The 12726-nt window shown below is 52.6% G+C and overlaps 1 protein-coding gene across 1 annotated transcript; it reads right to left on the reverse strand.

Moving 5' to 3' along the window:
* Positions 1 to 2964: 2964 nt before the first annotated feature.
* Lrrc75b (leucine rich repeat containing 75B) lies at positions 2965 to 12223 on the reverse strand. Its single transcript, XM_029542405.1, has 4 exons — positions 11937 to 12223; positions 9282 to 9410; positions 7995 to 8095; positions 2965 to 6204 (listed from the first exon to the last, which is right to left on the reverse strand). Exons 1-4 carry the CDS (start codon positions 12099 to 12101, stop codon positions 5691 to 5693), a joined length of 909 nt encoding a protein of 302 aa, XP_029398265.1. The 5' UTR covers positions 12102 to 12223; the 3' UTR covers positions 2965 to 5690.
* Positions 12224 to 12726: the final 503 nt, after the last annotated feature.

A 12726-nucleotide genomic window follows, 5' to 3' on the forward strand; every position in this document is an offset into this window, starting at 1 on the left:
ATAGGGAACTTTCGGGATAGCATTTGAAATGTAAATAAAGAAAATAAATAAAATTAAATTAAAAAAAACATGACACAAGCGGCCTGGGGAGGAAAGGGTTAATTTCAGCTCCTGGGTACACAGTCAGTCACTGAGGAAAGTCAGAACCAGCTCTCAATTGGGACAGAAACCCAGAGCTGAATCACTAATGATGATCCAGAAGCCATTCGGGTGCTGCTCTCCAGCTTGCTCTGCTGTGGCCTTTCTTTTAGAACCTAAGATCACCACAGGGGTCTAGGATCACCAGTCACGGATGGTGCCACCCACCATGGGCTGAGCCCTCCTCCATCTAATTAAGAAACTATATCGCAGGCAAATCTGGTGGGCATGTTTTCTCAACTGACTCCCTCTTCCCAAATGACTCTGGCCTGTATCAACTTGACGTAAAACCCAGCCGGTAACAATCTAGCTTCAGTTGTTAAGCGTCCAGTGACTAGCTAATATCGGTTAAGCACATTTCAGAAGAAGGACGATCACCAGGATATGATAAGGATGCTTCAAGGGTCCGTGGAAGTCTTAAACATTTATGCTCCCAATAATAAATCTTCAGCACATAAAAAGTGAACAACAACAACAACAAAGTAGGACATCAGTAAGATAGACAAATCCACAAATACGGTCAGAGACTTCAGTGTTCTCTCTCGCCAATAAAATAGTCAGAAAATCAGCACGCACAGCGTAGCCTCAAACAGCATAGCTGTCAACCACCCTGACTTTCATTAGTGCCTACTGGTTACCCAGCAGCAGTGGCGTGTGCTTCCTTTGTAAGCACACACGATTACCAGTTGCCAGTCATATGATGAGCTGTAAAACTGGCCAATAAATCCAAACAGCACGGAACTGCCCTGCATTCCCAGACAATAGTGAAATCCAATTAAAAACCGTAGGGCCTTTGAGATGACTCAGAGGGTAAAGACTCGTTGTGCCAGCCTGGCATTCTGAGTTCAATCCGTGGAGCCCATGTAGATAAGGAAGGAGGAAACTCGGTCCTTAAGTTGTCCCCTGACATCACGTGTGTCGTGGAACGTGTTCCCACCCACCCCTGCACACCGTACGATTAATTATTAGTGTTTTCAGTTATTGACTGTAAACAAGAGGACCCAAAATCCTGCATGCTGCTATTAAGACTGTGAAATTATATATAAAGACCTTGAAAACTCAGTGGGAGACTTTCTTAAAGCGTTATAGACGCCAACCATGTGGCCTAGACCATATGACCTAGCCATTCTACTCGATTAAGGTTGGGGTAGGAACTGTAGCCCCTAAAGTCTGACTGAGATACTGGTGGCTTGATTCATAAGCTGGTGGTGTCCAACAGAGGTGGCTGGATCATCAGGGGGTTAACCCATCAATGAGTTTAGAGCTCGATGGGTTATTAGAGGAAGTTCACCCAAAGTCAGTCTGTCTGTCTCTTTGCCTCTCTCTCTGTTCTGTTTGACTCTGTCTTTCTCTGTCTTCTCTCTCTCTCTGCCTCTCTCTGTGTCTCTCTCTGTGTGTCTCTGCCTCTCTGTCTGTCTCTCTGACTCTGTCTCTGTCTCTCTGTCTCTGTCTCTACCTCTGTCTGTCTGTCTCTCTGTCTCTCTGTCTGTCTGACTCTCTCTCTCTTTCCCCCTCCCTCCCTCCTAGCAGCCACAAGGGAAATGGCTTTGCTTGAACATGATTACCCTTCTCTCAGGCCCATGAGTATAGGGTCAAGGAAACACGGACAGACTTCCCTGCATCATGAACCAAAGTAAATTCTTCCTCTCCTAAGTTGTTTCTCTTAGGTCTTTCCTCGTAGCAACGAAAGGCCAATTAATTTACACACGCAGGTGCTTACTTCAGAGAAATGAAATGTTCATGCCACAACTGGTGCATGGATTTCCACAGCAGCTTCATCCGTCAGAGCCGGAACCTAGAAATAACTGAATATCCATCAGCAGGCTCCTGGAGAAGATGTGCTACACCCATGAAATATGATTCACAAGGCAGGTCTGGATACATGCAAGAATATAGGTGTCTCACCTATATATTATGCTGGTGTTTAATTTTTTTAAAAAGGAATTATATAAAAAGAGTACATTTATATGATTCCATGGACTGGTATATATCTAGAAGAGGTAAACTAATCTATGTTGGAGGGCAGGACACGGAGCAATGGTTTCTGAGAGCTTGTGGTGGAAGGCAGGACACAGAGCAATGGTTTCTGAGAGCTCATGGTGGAGGGCAGGACACGGAGCAATGGTTTCTGAGAGCTTGTGGTGGAAGGAAAGGGGAAACATAGCTGCCTCGGGGACTCGTTTACTACCATGATGTCCACGACTGTGTAAATACAACAAACTCCACTGCACACTTTAAACTTGTCACAGTGTGTTTGCTTTATTGTGTTGCAATTTTACGGATGCTTACTACATAGCCAAGGCTGGCTTACAAGCATGGGCAACCACGCCCAGCTCATAACAGCTTGGTTTTTTTTTTTAAATAAATTACTGTTTAAAACAAAACAAAACAAAACAATACAAAATATGAGGTTGGGAAGAAAGTACGGAAGGTTTCTGTTAGTGGCGATGACAGCAGTGGTGGCAATCCAAGCCAATCTCCCAGGACGAGTGGGCTTTCCTTTTCACCCAGAGAAAACCTTGATGCATTAGGAACCAGCTGCCCATGATTCTGGATTCTCAGAGAGATTGTGCTAGAAACAGTGACACAGGCCTGTCATCCTAGCACTCATAAGACAGAGGCAGGGTGATTCGAAGTTTGAGCCCAGTGTAGGCTACACCACAAGACTGGCTAAGTAAGGGGAGAGAGAGAGAGAGAGAGAGAGAGAGAGAGAGAGAGAGAACAGTATGGTGAAAAAGCACTTGCCTAGTATAGTTCAGGCCCAGAGTCCAATTGATAGTGGATAGATAGATGATGGATAGATTGATTGATTGATAGATGATGGATGGATGGATAGATGATGGATAGATAGATAGATAGATAGATAGATAGATAGATAGATAGATAGATAGATAGATAGATAATGTGTTTCAGCCTAGCTCTTGCCAAATCTCCAAATCTCACCACACAGATAGCCCAAGTGAAGGGCTCACCGACAGACACTGCATCATGCTGGCTTGCACCAGACCTGTGACAGCCTCTTTTCAAACCTCATCTCCTCCTCACTTCAACAGGATAACAAGGATGTTTGTGCCCTAGCTCCCAAATGGACCACACTGCTAGGAAGTGATGGGTCTGGACCAAGGATGTTGCAATGCCTCCCGGTTGGCACAGGAGCAAGCCCCCCACATGCTTCCTTCTTCCTTCCTGGTCAGTGCTATTTTCCCCACCCTGAGTGAAGCCTCCTCAGAGCACATGCATGGGAAACCCAACAGGTCTGCAGCTTAAAGGGTGTCCCCTGCTGCACGGAAGTCCTGCCTGCCCCTTGCATGCTCTCTGGCCATGTGATACAGACAATGACGCAGCAAGAAAGCCCTCACAGATGCTCCTTTTCTACTTCATTCCCAGCCGTTAGAACCACGGGCTAAGTAAACTTCTATTGTTTATAAATTACCAGGATGTGGTATTCTGTTACAGTAGCACAAAGACAAGGCTCAACCCTCCCTTCTCTGGAAATCCGCGTCCCTGCCCATGTAACCTCCCTCTTGGTAGTCGTGAAGGGCCAGGGCCACTTGTACAGCAGCGAAGTCAACTTTGCCTACGTCTCCTAAGCTGTCTCGGGATCTGGCTCAGCTACTGCATCTCTCACCTTGGAAAGCTGGGGGAAATTGAGACCGTCTGCTGCCATCTGGATTTGCCTGAAAACTGCCCGGGGAACCCCCCAGCTCCGGTCCTCACATGCCATCCTAGGAAGAATCTTGCTGCACCGTGCTGATACCTAAAGGTTTGTGGGCTGTCTTCAGACCGGCTGTGGGCAGAGAGCGAGCAGGGCAGGAGAGACTCAGAACTCTGCCTTTGTACAGCAAGGAGTTACAGAGAGAGAGAGCTCAGCTGCCTAAGCATGTGTTGGCGTTCTCAGTCTGCTGGGCCATACTCCATCTTGCTTAGCCCGGCTCCAGAAAGCCCCTAACCTTGTCCCGAGTTGTTAAGGCACAGGGGGAGTCCAACAGCTCCAAGCCATGTCTTTAAAACAAGTGGGGGCAGGGAACTCAGGGGGTGGATAGTAAATTCAAGATGAAGCTCTGAGTGCCAGGATCTGGGACAGCAAGTTCTAGTTAACAGAGAGGGGCAAGTTGGGTCCCAGGTCCAAAGAGATGGAGGATCTGGCCAGGTCCCCCAGCAAGTACAGAGCAGAGCTCTGGGCTCTTCTCACAGTGTCTTGATAAGCAGTTGTCTAAAGCGGTGGGGCACGAGGTGAAATGCTTTTCCTCAGCTGTCTCCTTTCCCAGGCCTGGGAGCTGATGCAGTGGAGCCAGCTGCCTCCTTGGGCACGCTGGGCTGGGGACATGCTGCCACTGATGTTTGGTGGGGGCCTGGATATACTGTCCATAATCCACTTGGAGTTAGACAGGGAGGTAGGGGGGGGTCAGAGCTGGTGGGCCACAGGCACACAGGTCTGGGGTGACCCCAGCCTTTACCTTGTCCCTGAGGCTGCCCTGACACTGGGTGTCTCTCCACTGTCACCAGGCCTTAAGTCTTGTCTCTACCCTGCTTCCCTACCTTGCTCTTCTCTGAGTCCCTTCCTCACTTGCCCTGCCTGTCTAACAGTTGGGTTAAAAACTCCAGTTTCCTAAATGGGTCAGAGAGACCTTAGGCTTCTAGTTGGAAGGCCACCTTGAGGGATTTCGGGGAAAGGAAGACAGTAACTCCTATACCATTAGGTCCATTCTGCCCTGAGAACTCCTGATGCTAGCTGGGCCCCACCTCCATCCCCGTACACGCTGTGTATGACCCTAAAACCAAAGGAAACATGACAGCTCATCATCTCCAGCCAGATGCATCTCCTCCCCCTGCCAAGAGACTCGCTCGGCCTACGCAGGGAGGGTGGGAACTAGAGCTGGGGAGAGTGGCCAGTGCTGTGTCCTATGGGAGACAAATACAAAGTCAACTGTCCCACCTCCAGATCCACCGTGGCCTTGCCTTCGGTGTGTGGAGCCTTGTCCCCAGCCCAGTGCACACACTGAAGGGCCCCGATGGCATTTGCTCTCAGGCTCCGTGCAGAGCTCTGCCTGTCTGTCTGTGACTCCCAACCTTCTCCCCTGAAGCTCCCAACTGCCTAGAACTCAAACCCTGCCCTGAGGTCAGGTCTCCTCCAACTCCTGAGCCCACACCACTGAACCCATGACCTCTACATCTTGTTTCCATGGAGACTTCCCAGTGAGAGCTAGAGGGAGCATCAATGAGGCTGCGGTTTTACCCACTCTGGGTGGGTGGGGTTTTCCTCCCTCTGCAGCAGACCTGGAGCTCAGTGAGTCTGAAGTCTGTGGTATATAAAGCCTGAAGTAAGGGATGCCATCCTCTCCTGGAAGGTCTGGGCTGTGGGTGCTGAGGCACCTCTTGCTGGGCAAGATGGAGCCCCTAGTCTGGGCTGCCTGCAATGAAACCTTTCTCCTTCCACCCACTCTGCCCCAAGTTGAACATTTTCACTGTCTCTCTGAGGGACACACGTGGGCCTCTAATACCTGGTTCTCAAAAGACCTCAGTCATTAGCATTGAACCAGACCTGTAGGAGGTCACCTGGCGCAACAACCCTGAGGCTCTGCTCCTGCCTCAGTGGCAGCAGAGCCCCAGGTGGAGACAGCAGCAGTGGTCTCAGCCATGCCGCCCCCAGGCTCGAGGTCCAGGCCCTCATAGATGGTAGGGAGCGAGGTATGCTGGCTCAGTCGCCTCCGGAGGCCAACCAGCAAGGGCTGGGGAAGTGAAGACACATCCACATTGTTCCCCAGGTCCACCCAGGCCAACACGGGGAACTTGGCGGCATCCTTGATAGCCTCGGTGAGTTCCCGGGCAGCAGCTCTGGTCAGCCGATTGCCATTGAGCAGCAGCTGTGTGAGGCGCGGCAGAGCCCAGAGACTGGGCAGCAGCAAATGCAGCAGCTCATCGCTCAGCTCCGTGAAGCTCAGGTCCAGGACCACCAGCTCTACACCACGACTGTCCAGGTAGCGTGCTATGTGCTGCACATCCCGGGCCGAGAGCGGGATGCCAGAAAGGTCCACAGTCTCCCCTACCAGCAGAGTCTTCTGGAGGCTGCAGAGGAGGGAGGGATGCAGGTAGGCACAGTGAACCAGGGCCCAGGCGGGACCCCAGCCACAGCAGACAGTTACCCACCAAGGGCAATCAAGGAATCCTGACCTGGCAAAGCCTGGTTTAATAATGCCACTTCTGGGACTGGAGGAATGACTCAGCAGCTCTTGCAACATCCACATGACGACTTAATAAACTATCTGTAACTGCAGCTCCAAGGATTCCAGTACCCTCTAGCCTCTAGTACATAGTGCTCATGCACGCAGGGAAAGCATCTGCATGCTTAAACATAAAAATAAATACCTATTTCTCAAAGCCATTTCTTACATTGGTGGCCAAAGGCCATGCTCTCTAAGTTCAGCCTCTGATGAAAAGGGGCCAGGGTGGTTGTATGTACTAGATACATCAATTAAGGCCATCTATGTGGACTACAATTATATATAAAGAAGTATATAAATTAGTTATCTTCATGACAGCTCAAGGGTCTATACATGATGGGCCCACTCCACAAAGGAACTACAAGAAGTGAAAGGGGTCCCTTGGCTGTACATCACCAGGTGGGGACCAGGGCTCTAAATCATGATGCTCTGACCCCTGGGCCTACACTTCTCCCTGTGTCCTTGGCAAGTTGCATCCTCTAAGATAATGAAACACTTCGCCATGAGCAGATATGGTATCATTATGGTATTCTCAGTTTGTTGGTGGGGGCTAAAGATGGGACCAACCCAGGACAGCAAAACAGGAGGAAGCAAGTTGATATTGTGGGCTCAGGGGCTGCTGGGTTGTGGGCCTCCCTGTGCTAAGCTGAAAGAGGCATTCAGGGCCTTCGGAGCCCCTGGCTCACTTGACTGCTCTCCTGTCCTTTATCATAGCCCTATAGGGAAGATGGACCGCTGTGAGTGGTAGGTTAGAAAGACACTGTTGCCAGGGTTCCATCTGCTCTGTCAGGAAGCATGGTTTCTGGGTTCGCCTTGGACCACAAAGCCTAAGAATGAAACAGGGTGTGGAATAGATGGAGCTCAATCAGTTACTGACTGTGGTTCTAGACCTTGGGGCACCAGCACTAGTTCTGGGCTGAGACTGTGTCACAGGCTCTGATATGGTGACCAAAACAGGAGACCACAAGCAGAGTAAGCTATGGGGAGGCTGTGGGAGTCTTTGCATCAGGAAGTCTGGAGCTGATGACTTCCCAATGGGTTGCAGGATAATCAGGGAAGCGATGACCGTAGGCAAGCTACCTCCCCTCTCCAAACTTGGTGTTATTCCCTGTGAAATGGGAGACCCAGAACCTATGGTTTGGCCGGGCGTGGTGGCGCATGCCTTTAATCCCAGCACTCGGGAGGCAGAGGCAGGCGGATTTCTGAGTTCGAGGCTAGCCTGGTCTACAAAGTGAGTTCCAGGACAGCCAGAGCTATACAGAGAAACCCTGTCTCAAAAAAAAAAAAAAAAAAAAAGAACCTATGGTTTGTTTGTTTGGTTTTTTTTTTTTTTTTTAATTAAGATTTTACCTAATGTATCTGGAGCCCAAGGAGACACAGGCTCTAGGATGGGACAGGGATGGAGAGACCAGTGAATGGCAAGAGTTGTCACTGTCTTGCAAGAAATGAGAAGCAACTTACAACATGCTGCTTGGCTTAGGGGCGTCTGCGGCTGCGGGCCAGGGCTGCTGTCAGGGCTGGAATCTTAACGTAGAATAAGGCAAAGGAGCAAGAGAGCGAGATTTCTCCACGTTCAGCTCTCAGAGAAGGGAGCCTCCAAGACAGTGTGCAAGGACTATGGCTGGCTCTCCTCACCTGCTCTGGGTTTTCCTGTGGGGTTTTCGCTTGGAGTGCGGAGTGAGGTGGTAGATGAGCTGCCGACAGATCTTGTCCGAGGACTTCCAGAGCTCATGGTCCTAGGTGGCGGGGGAGGAGGGGGGTGCCATGGTCAGGATGAGCCTGAGCCCCTTCTATTCTGCCCTGGCTGTAGACTGGCACACAACCAGGGGAGGCTGCCCGCTGGGAGCTGGAAAGGCTAGTCTGAGGCCCGCAGTGCCCAGTGGGAGGAAGCCCAGACAATGAGGCCCTTGTTCCCTGTCCTCGGGCCAGTAACTCAAGCTATCAGCCAGCAGCCTGCCACCCTCAACACCCCCAGGGGACTTGCCACAAGGAGAAGGCCAGACCAGGCCCCTTGAGGGAGCCCTATTCCAGAGACGCCAGTCCCAGAGAATAAGAACAAGGCAGGTCAGCACGCTCTTCCTCTTGTTCTCCAAGCTACGCTGCGCCCGTGGGGCCTGGGTCTGGGCTTTCAGGGCCGGGGCTTTTATGTTTTACTGCACAACATGGCTCTCTCTTGCTCCTAATTGTATTCCCCAAAGAGGCCCAGCTTGGGGCAAAACACAAGGTGTGCTTTCCACATAGCTGCCACTGAGCATGCTCCATCACCCAGAACATTCTTTTATATGGTTAGCAGTGCCCAGAGCATGCAATACACAGTGACAGCGGATCAGGTGGCTACAGGGATGGCTGTGGGCCAGGCAGCTGAGTACAGATGTGGGCTTCAGAGCTGATAGATCCTACAGCAGACCTCCTTCTTTTATTTGGGGTGTGTGTGTGTGTGTGTGTGTGTGTGTGTGTGTGTGCTTCATTGTGTTCAAGATTCTTGGGGACTCGTGGCTGACCACAGACACTCAGGCCAGTGCTGTGTCCATGCTTACAGTAGGCAGCGAGTAGCATGGGGTTGGACTTGTTTGTGATTCAAGCATTGGAAGGGATTCAGTGAATCCCTGTCCCCAAAGGTGTCCAGGTACGATAGGGACCAAGGGCCTCAGACGAGGGTGGCTCTCCTCTAACCCAGGAACAAGAGTATACAGATAGTAGCTGTGTCAAGACAGGCTGTGCTCTCTGTCCCCAGAGGTCTTCTTCTCAGATGGGGTACACAGCACTGCCTGTGGAGAAACTATGAGCATGGTTCTGGGAATCAGCAAAGCAGCTCACACCTACTCCTGAAGTTGTTCTTGAGGAGGGAAAGTAGTTTTCCTAAGGCCACACACAGTGAGCATGAGAACCCAACTTCCCGGGGCCTAGGCCAGCTGACCTTACCTTCTTGGGGCACTGCAGGTCCCGGGCCAGGTTCACTAGCAGGTCATGGGAGATGGGGTCCACCAAGTTAAGGAAAGTCACATTCCTGTAGAGGATGTCAGTGAGGAGGTTCCCTTCAAGGCCCAGGTCCTATAGGTGGCAAAGCAACACTTGAGTAAGCTGGGGGCGGGGGGATCAGGGCTGGTCCTTCTCCGTGCCAGACAGAAGACAGCCCTCACAGGTTCCCATGTTTAGAACACTCTCTCCCACCCAATGGTGACAGCCAAGTGTCTAGAGAGGGCGGCCCATAGTAAGGCCTCATGGGGTTGATGATAATTGGTTCACTCAGACTTCTTGATGGGTGTGTAACATCCACTGTTGATACCTTATTCCTCTAGTAACCTTGAATGCTGGTATCCCCAGTCCCCCCTGTCGGTCCTTCGTCACCCTCCTATCCATCTCTAAGGTCCCCCCCCCCCGAACTGCGCCGCCATCTTTTTGCCTCCAGGAGTAAGCCTATCCCCCAGATCATGTTCCCAAAGGCAGCTCAAAGTCAGCCGCTCATTTGCGGGCCTTATGTCCCTTGCCAGAGTGCAGTAGGGGCTCCGCCCTGCTCACCTCTGTAGGACCCACCTAGCGTCCTCTCTGTCTGTCCCCAGCTAAGCAAGTGAGTCTCCCTTCTCCCACTGTTGTCTAAGGCTCAGCCCTTATACCCAATCGCTTGTTTGCTCAGGGCTCCCAGCCTTCCACATTCATCCCTGGGCTGCCAGGGCCACCCTGTGAACCACACCAAACCTTCACTCCATTGGTAGAGACTGCCCACTAGACCTTGTGCCATCAGAGATTTACAGAGCGTGCAGAGCCATGACCCCCTGGCCTTGGCTACAACACCCTTCCCAGACTACCAGAGCTTCTCTTCAACCAGACCCCAGGGGTAGGGTCCTGGTCTAGTCCTGCTGCCTTCATCCCATGGCTTTCTCCCATCTACACCTATGAGCATCATGTGAGGGTGAACATCTCTGGTTTATTTTTATGGTCTCAAGTTAGGGTCTCACTGTATAGCCCTGACTGGCCTGGAATCTGCTGGATACACCAGGCCGACTTGGAACGGTGAGGTCTGCCTGCCCTGTTTCCAATATACTGGGATTAAAGGACAGCTTTTAGAGGACCGTGGGCAGCCCACAAGCATCCAGCCTCCATGTGACATCCCCTAACCCCTCAGCCAGAGAAGGCTATGCCGCGCACCATCCTGAGTGTATAGGAAGTCAGGCCAGGCAGCAGGAACACAAAGGGCTGCAGTTCCAGGAGGTGATGGGGCAGGCCAGGCTCATGGATATGCCTCAAATGCCAACTGCTGGGTTACAAGGAAGGGACTTAGCTGCTCTCTGAGGTTGGTCCCCTCCCTGATGCTTCCGGATAAAATGCAAGCCAAGTGCCCTGGGCTCTACCATCTCAGATGGCTATCTGTATTTCTAGGCAATATGCCTGGCTGGGTACTGCTTGCCAGCTACTCTCCTGCTTATATATACAATATGGTTCAAGTCACAGATGCCAGCCAAGGAGGGGGTGGGGGATCCCAGAGGAAGGAGGCTTGTGTCTGGGCAGACCCAGACAGAGCCCCAGACAGCAGACATTCCACCACCAGCCTGATCAGTGCCTCTTAAAGTGACAGCCCCCATTTTTCCAGAGACCCAGGCAGTGTCTCTCTCTCTCTCTCTCTCTCTCTCTCTCTCTCTCTCTCTCTCTCATTATAGGTTGGTCCTGAACTTGCTATATAGCTGAGGATGACCTTGAACTCCTGATCTCTTGTCTCCATCTCCCAAGTGCTGGGAATACAGACATACACCACCATGCCTGGTTTATCCTGTTTTCTGGGGAACAGAGCTGAGTCCTCTCAAATTCCATAACAGCGCACTGGATCCATAGCCCCGCCTTCTCTCAGCTTTCTGTCTGGGTCCTGGCTCATCATTTCTCCCAGTTACTCTAAGTGGCTGCTACCTCGACAGTGGGAGCAGCAGCTACAGCTGAGGGTAAAGAGGCTGAGTAGGAAGTAATTTGCCTAGGGGTCATGCTGGGACAGGCATCCCTGTCTCCCTAGGGCAACCCAGGGCTCAGGAAATCTGGCTAGGGTACCAAATGTGTCTCCCAAAGGGCCAGAAGTGGCGATGCAATGTACAAACGTGGTTGTGTATCCGCGGTGGGCTCAAGCTGCCTGTTATAAAGGGTGGTGCGTGCGCTGTGGCTTTGTCTGGGCTGCTATGGTATCTGTCTCCTGACCATCTGGGCTACGCCTCCCAGGACCTCTTCTCCCAGATCTGCTGCTTCCTTTCTTCCTGCAGGATGGGGAGCTGCATTCTTCCCATTGTCCTTCAGCGAGAGATGCCCACTCCGGCTCTTGAAAAGGTCCAAATGTGGGCTCTTAGCTCCAGACTGGAGGTCCCTCAACACACACACTCAACACGGCAGACTTCAAATCCCAGTGCCCCAACATGCCAGCCCCATCTTTAGCAAGCAATCTACCAGCCCCACCTGGCCCTCCACTTTAATCTCCCTCCAGGCAAGAACCTCAACGCCTACAAACCCCGCGCGCCGCTAGGAACGCACCGACCCCTGAGCCCGCAATCCCGGCCCCTCCCTGACACCCCCAATCTCGGGCCGCCCCGCTCTTTCTCTCGCCTGGCGCAGGAGGCGCAGCAGCTGCCGAGCACGCTCCGGCCGTCGCTCCCGGAGCGTGGACTGGATCTCTCGCAGCCAGCGCACCCTGCGCTCGTAGGGTGCGGGCCCGGCACTTGGCGCCGCAGGGGCATCTGCTCTCGCCCGCCGCCCCAGCCGCGCCCCCATGGCCGCCGCGGGCGGGCGCCGGGAGGATGGAAGGGAGGCGGGTTAGGCGCGCCGCGCCCCGCCCGGGATGCGCGGGATGGGCAACGCCGGGTCTACGGCTGCGCGCCCAAGCACTGGCCGCCAGCGTGGAGCCCAGGGTCACTCCTTTTTGGCAGAGGTTTCTTTGTCGAGGGCCCCGCCCGCGTACGACCTGGTGTTGGAGCTCTTCCCGGGAGCGGCCAGGGCAGACGCTGCGGAGGACAGGGTGGCATTTGGTACCTCTCAATCATGTGGCCCCAGTCAGGACTGACTTGGGGGAAAATCGGCGTCTGCCTGTACAAAAAGTGCTTCAGGCGGGTGAGGTTGCTTTAAGCAATGCCTGCACCCTCTTTCAGGAATCGCCCCTACGAGCAAGTGGATCCATATGCCTTGTCCACTCTGTGGATGTTAGCAGCCTCCGCAAATCCCGGATGACACTTCCGGCTTGGAGGTGGACAGAGGCAGGCCAAGGCAGGCTGAGCATAGTTGGCTTCCTCTGACCCCCCATGCCTGAGAGATGAACAGGCTGAGCCCAGCTCTGGGCAACCTGGCACCAGGCCCTGCGTTCTACAGGGTCCCTGACTCCTCTGAAGAGCATCTAGCTCCT

Source organism: Mus pahari, chromosome 9 (genome assembly GCF_900095145.1).
Source record: "Mus pahari chromosome 9, PAHARI_EIJ_v1.1, whole genome shotgun sequence".
Taxonomy (NCBI): domain Eukaryota; kingdom Metazoa; phylum Chordata; class Mammalia; order Rodentia; family Muridae; genus Mus; species Mus pahari.

Coding starts and splice junctions, on each gene's coding strand:
- Lrrc75b (XM_029542405.1), bottom strand. CDS start 12,101: ATGGGGGCGCGGCTGGGGCGGCGGGCGAGAGCAGATGCCCCTGCGGCG. Junction 9,411..11,936: donor TGCTGCGCCTCCTGCGCCAG/GCGAGAGAAAGA, acceptor TGCCACCTATAG/GACCTGGGCCTTGAAGGGAA. Junction 8,096..9,281: donor ACCTGCAGTGCCCCAAGAAG/GTAAGGTCAGCT, acceptor CCCGCCACCTAG/GACCATGAGCTCTGGAAGTC.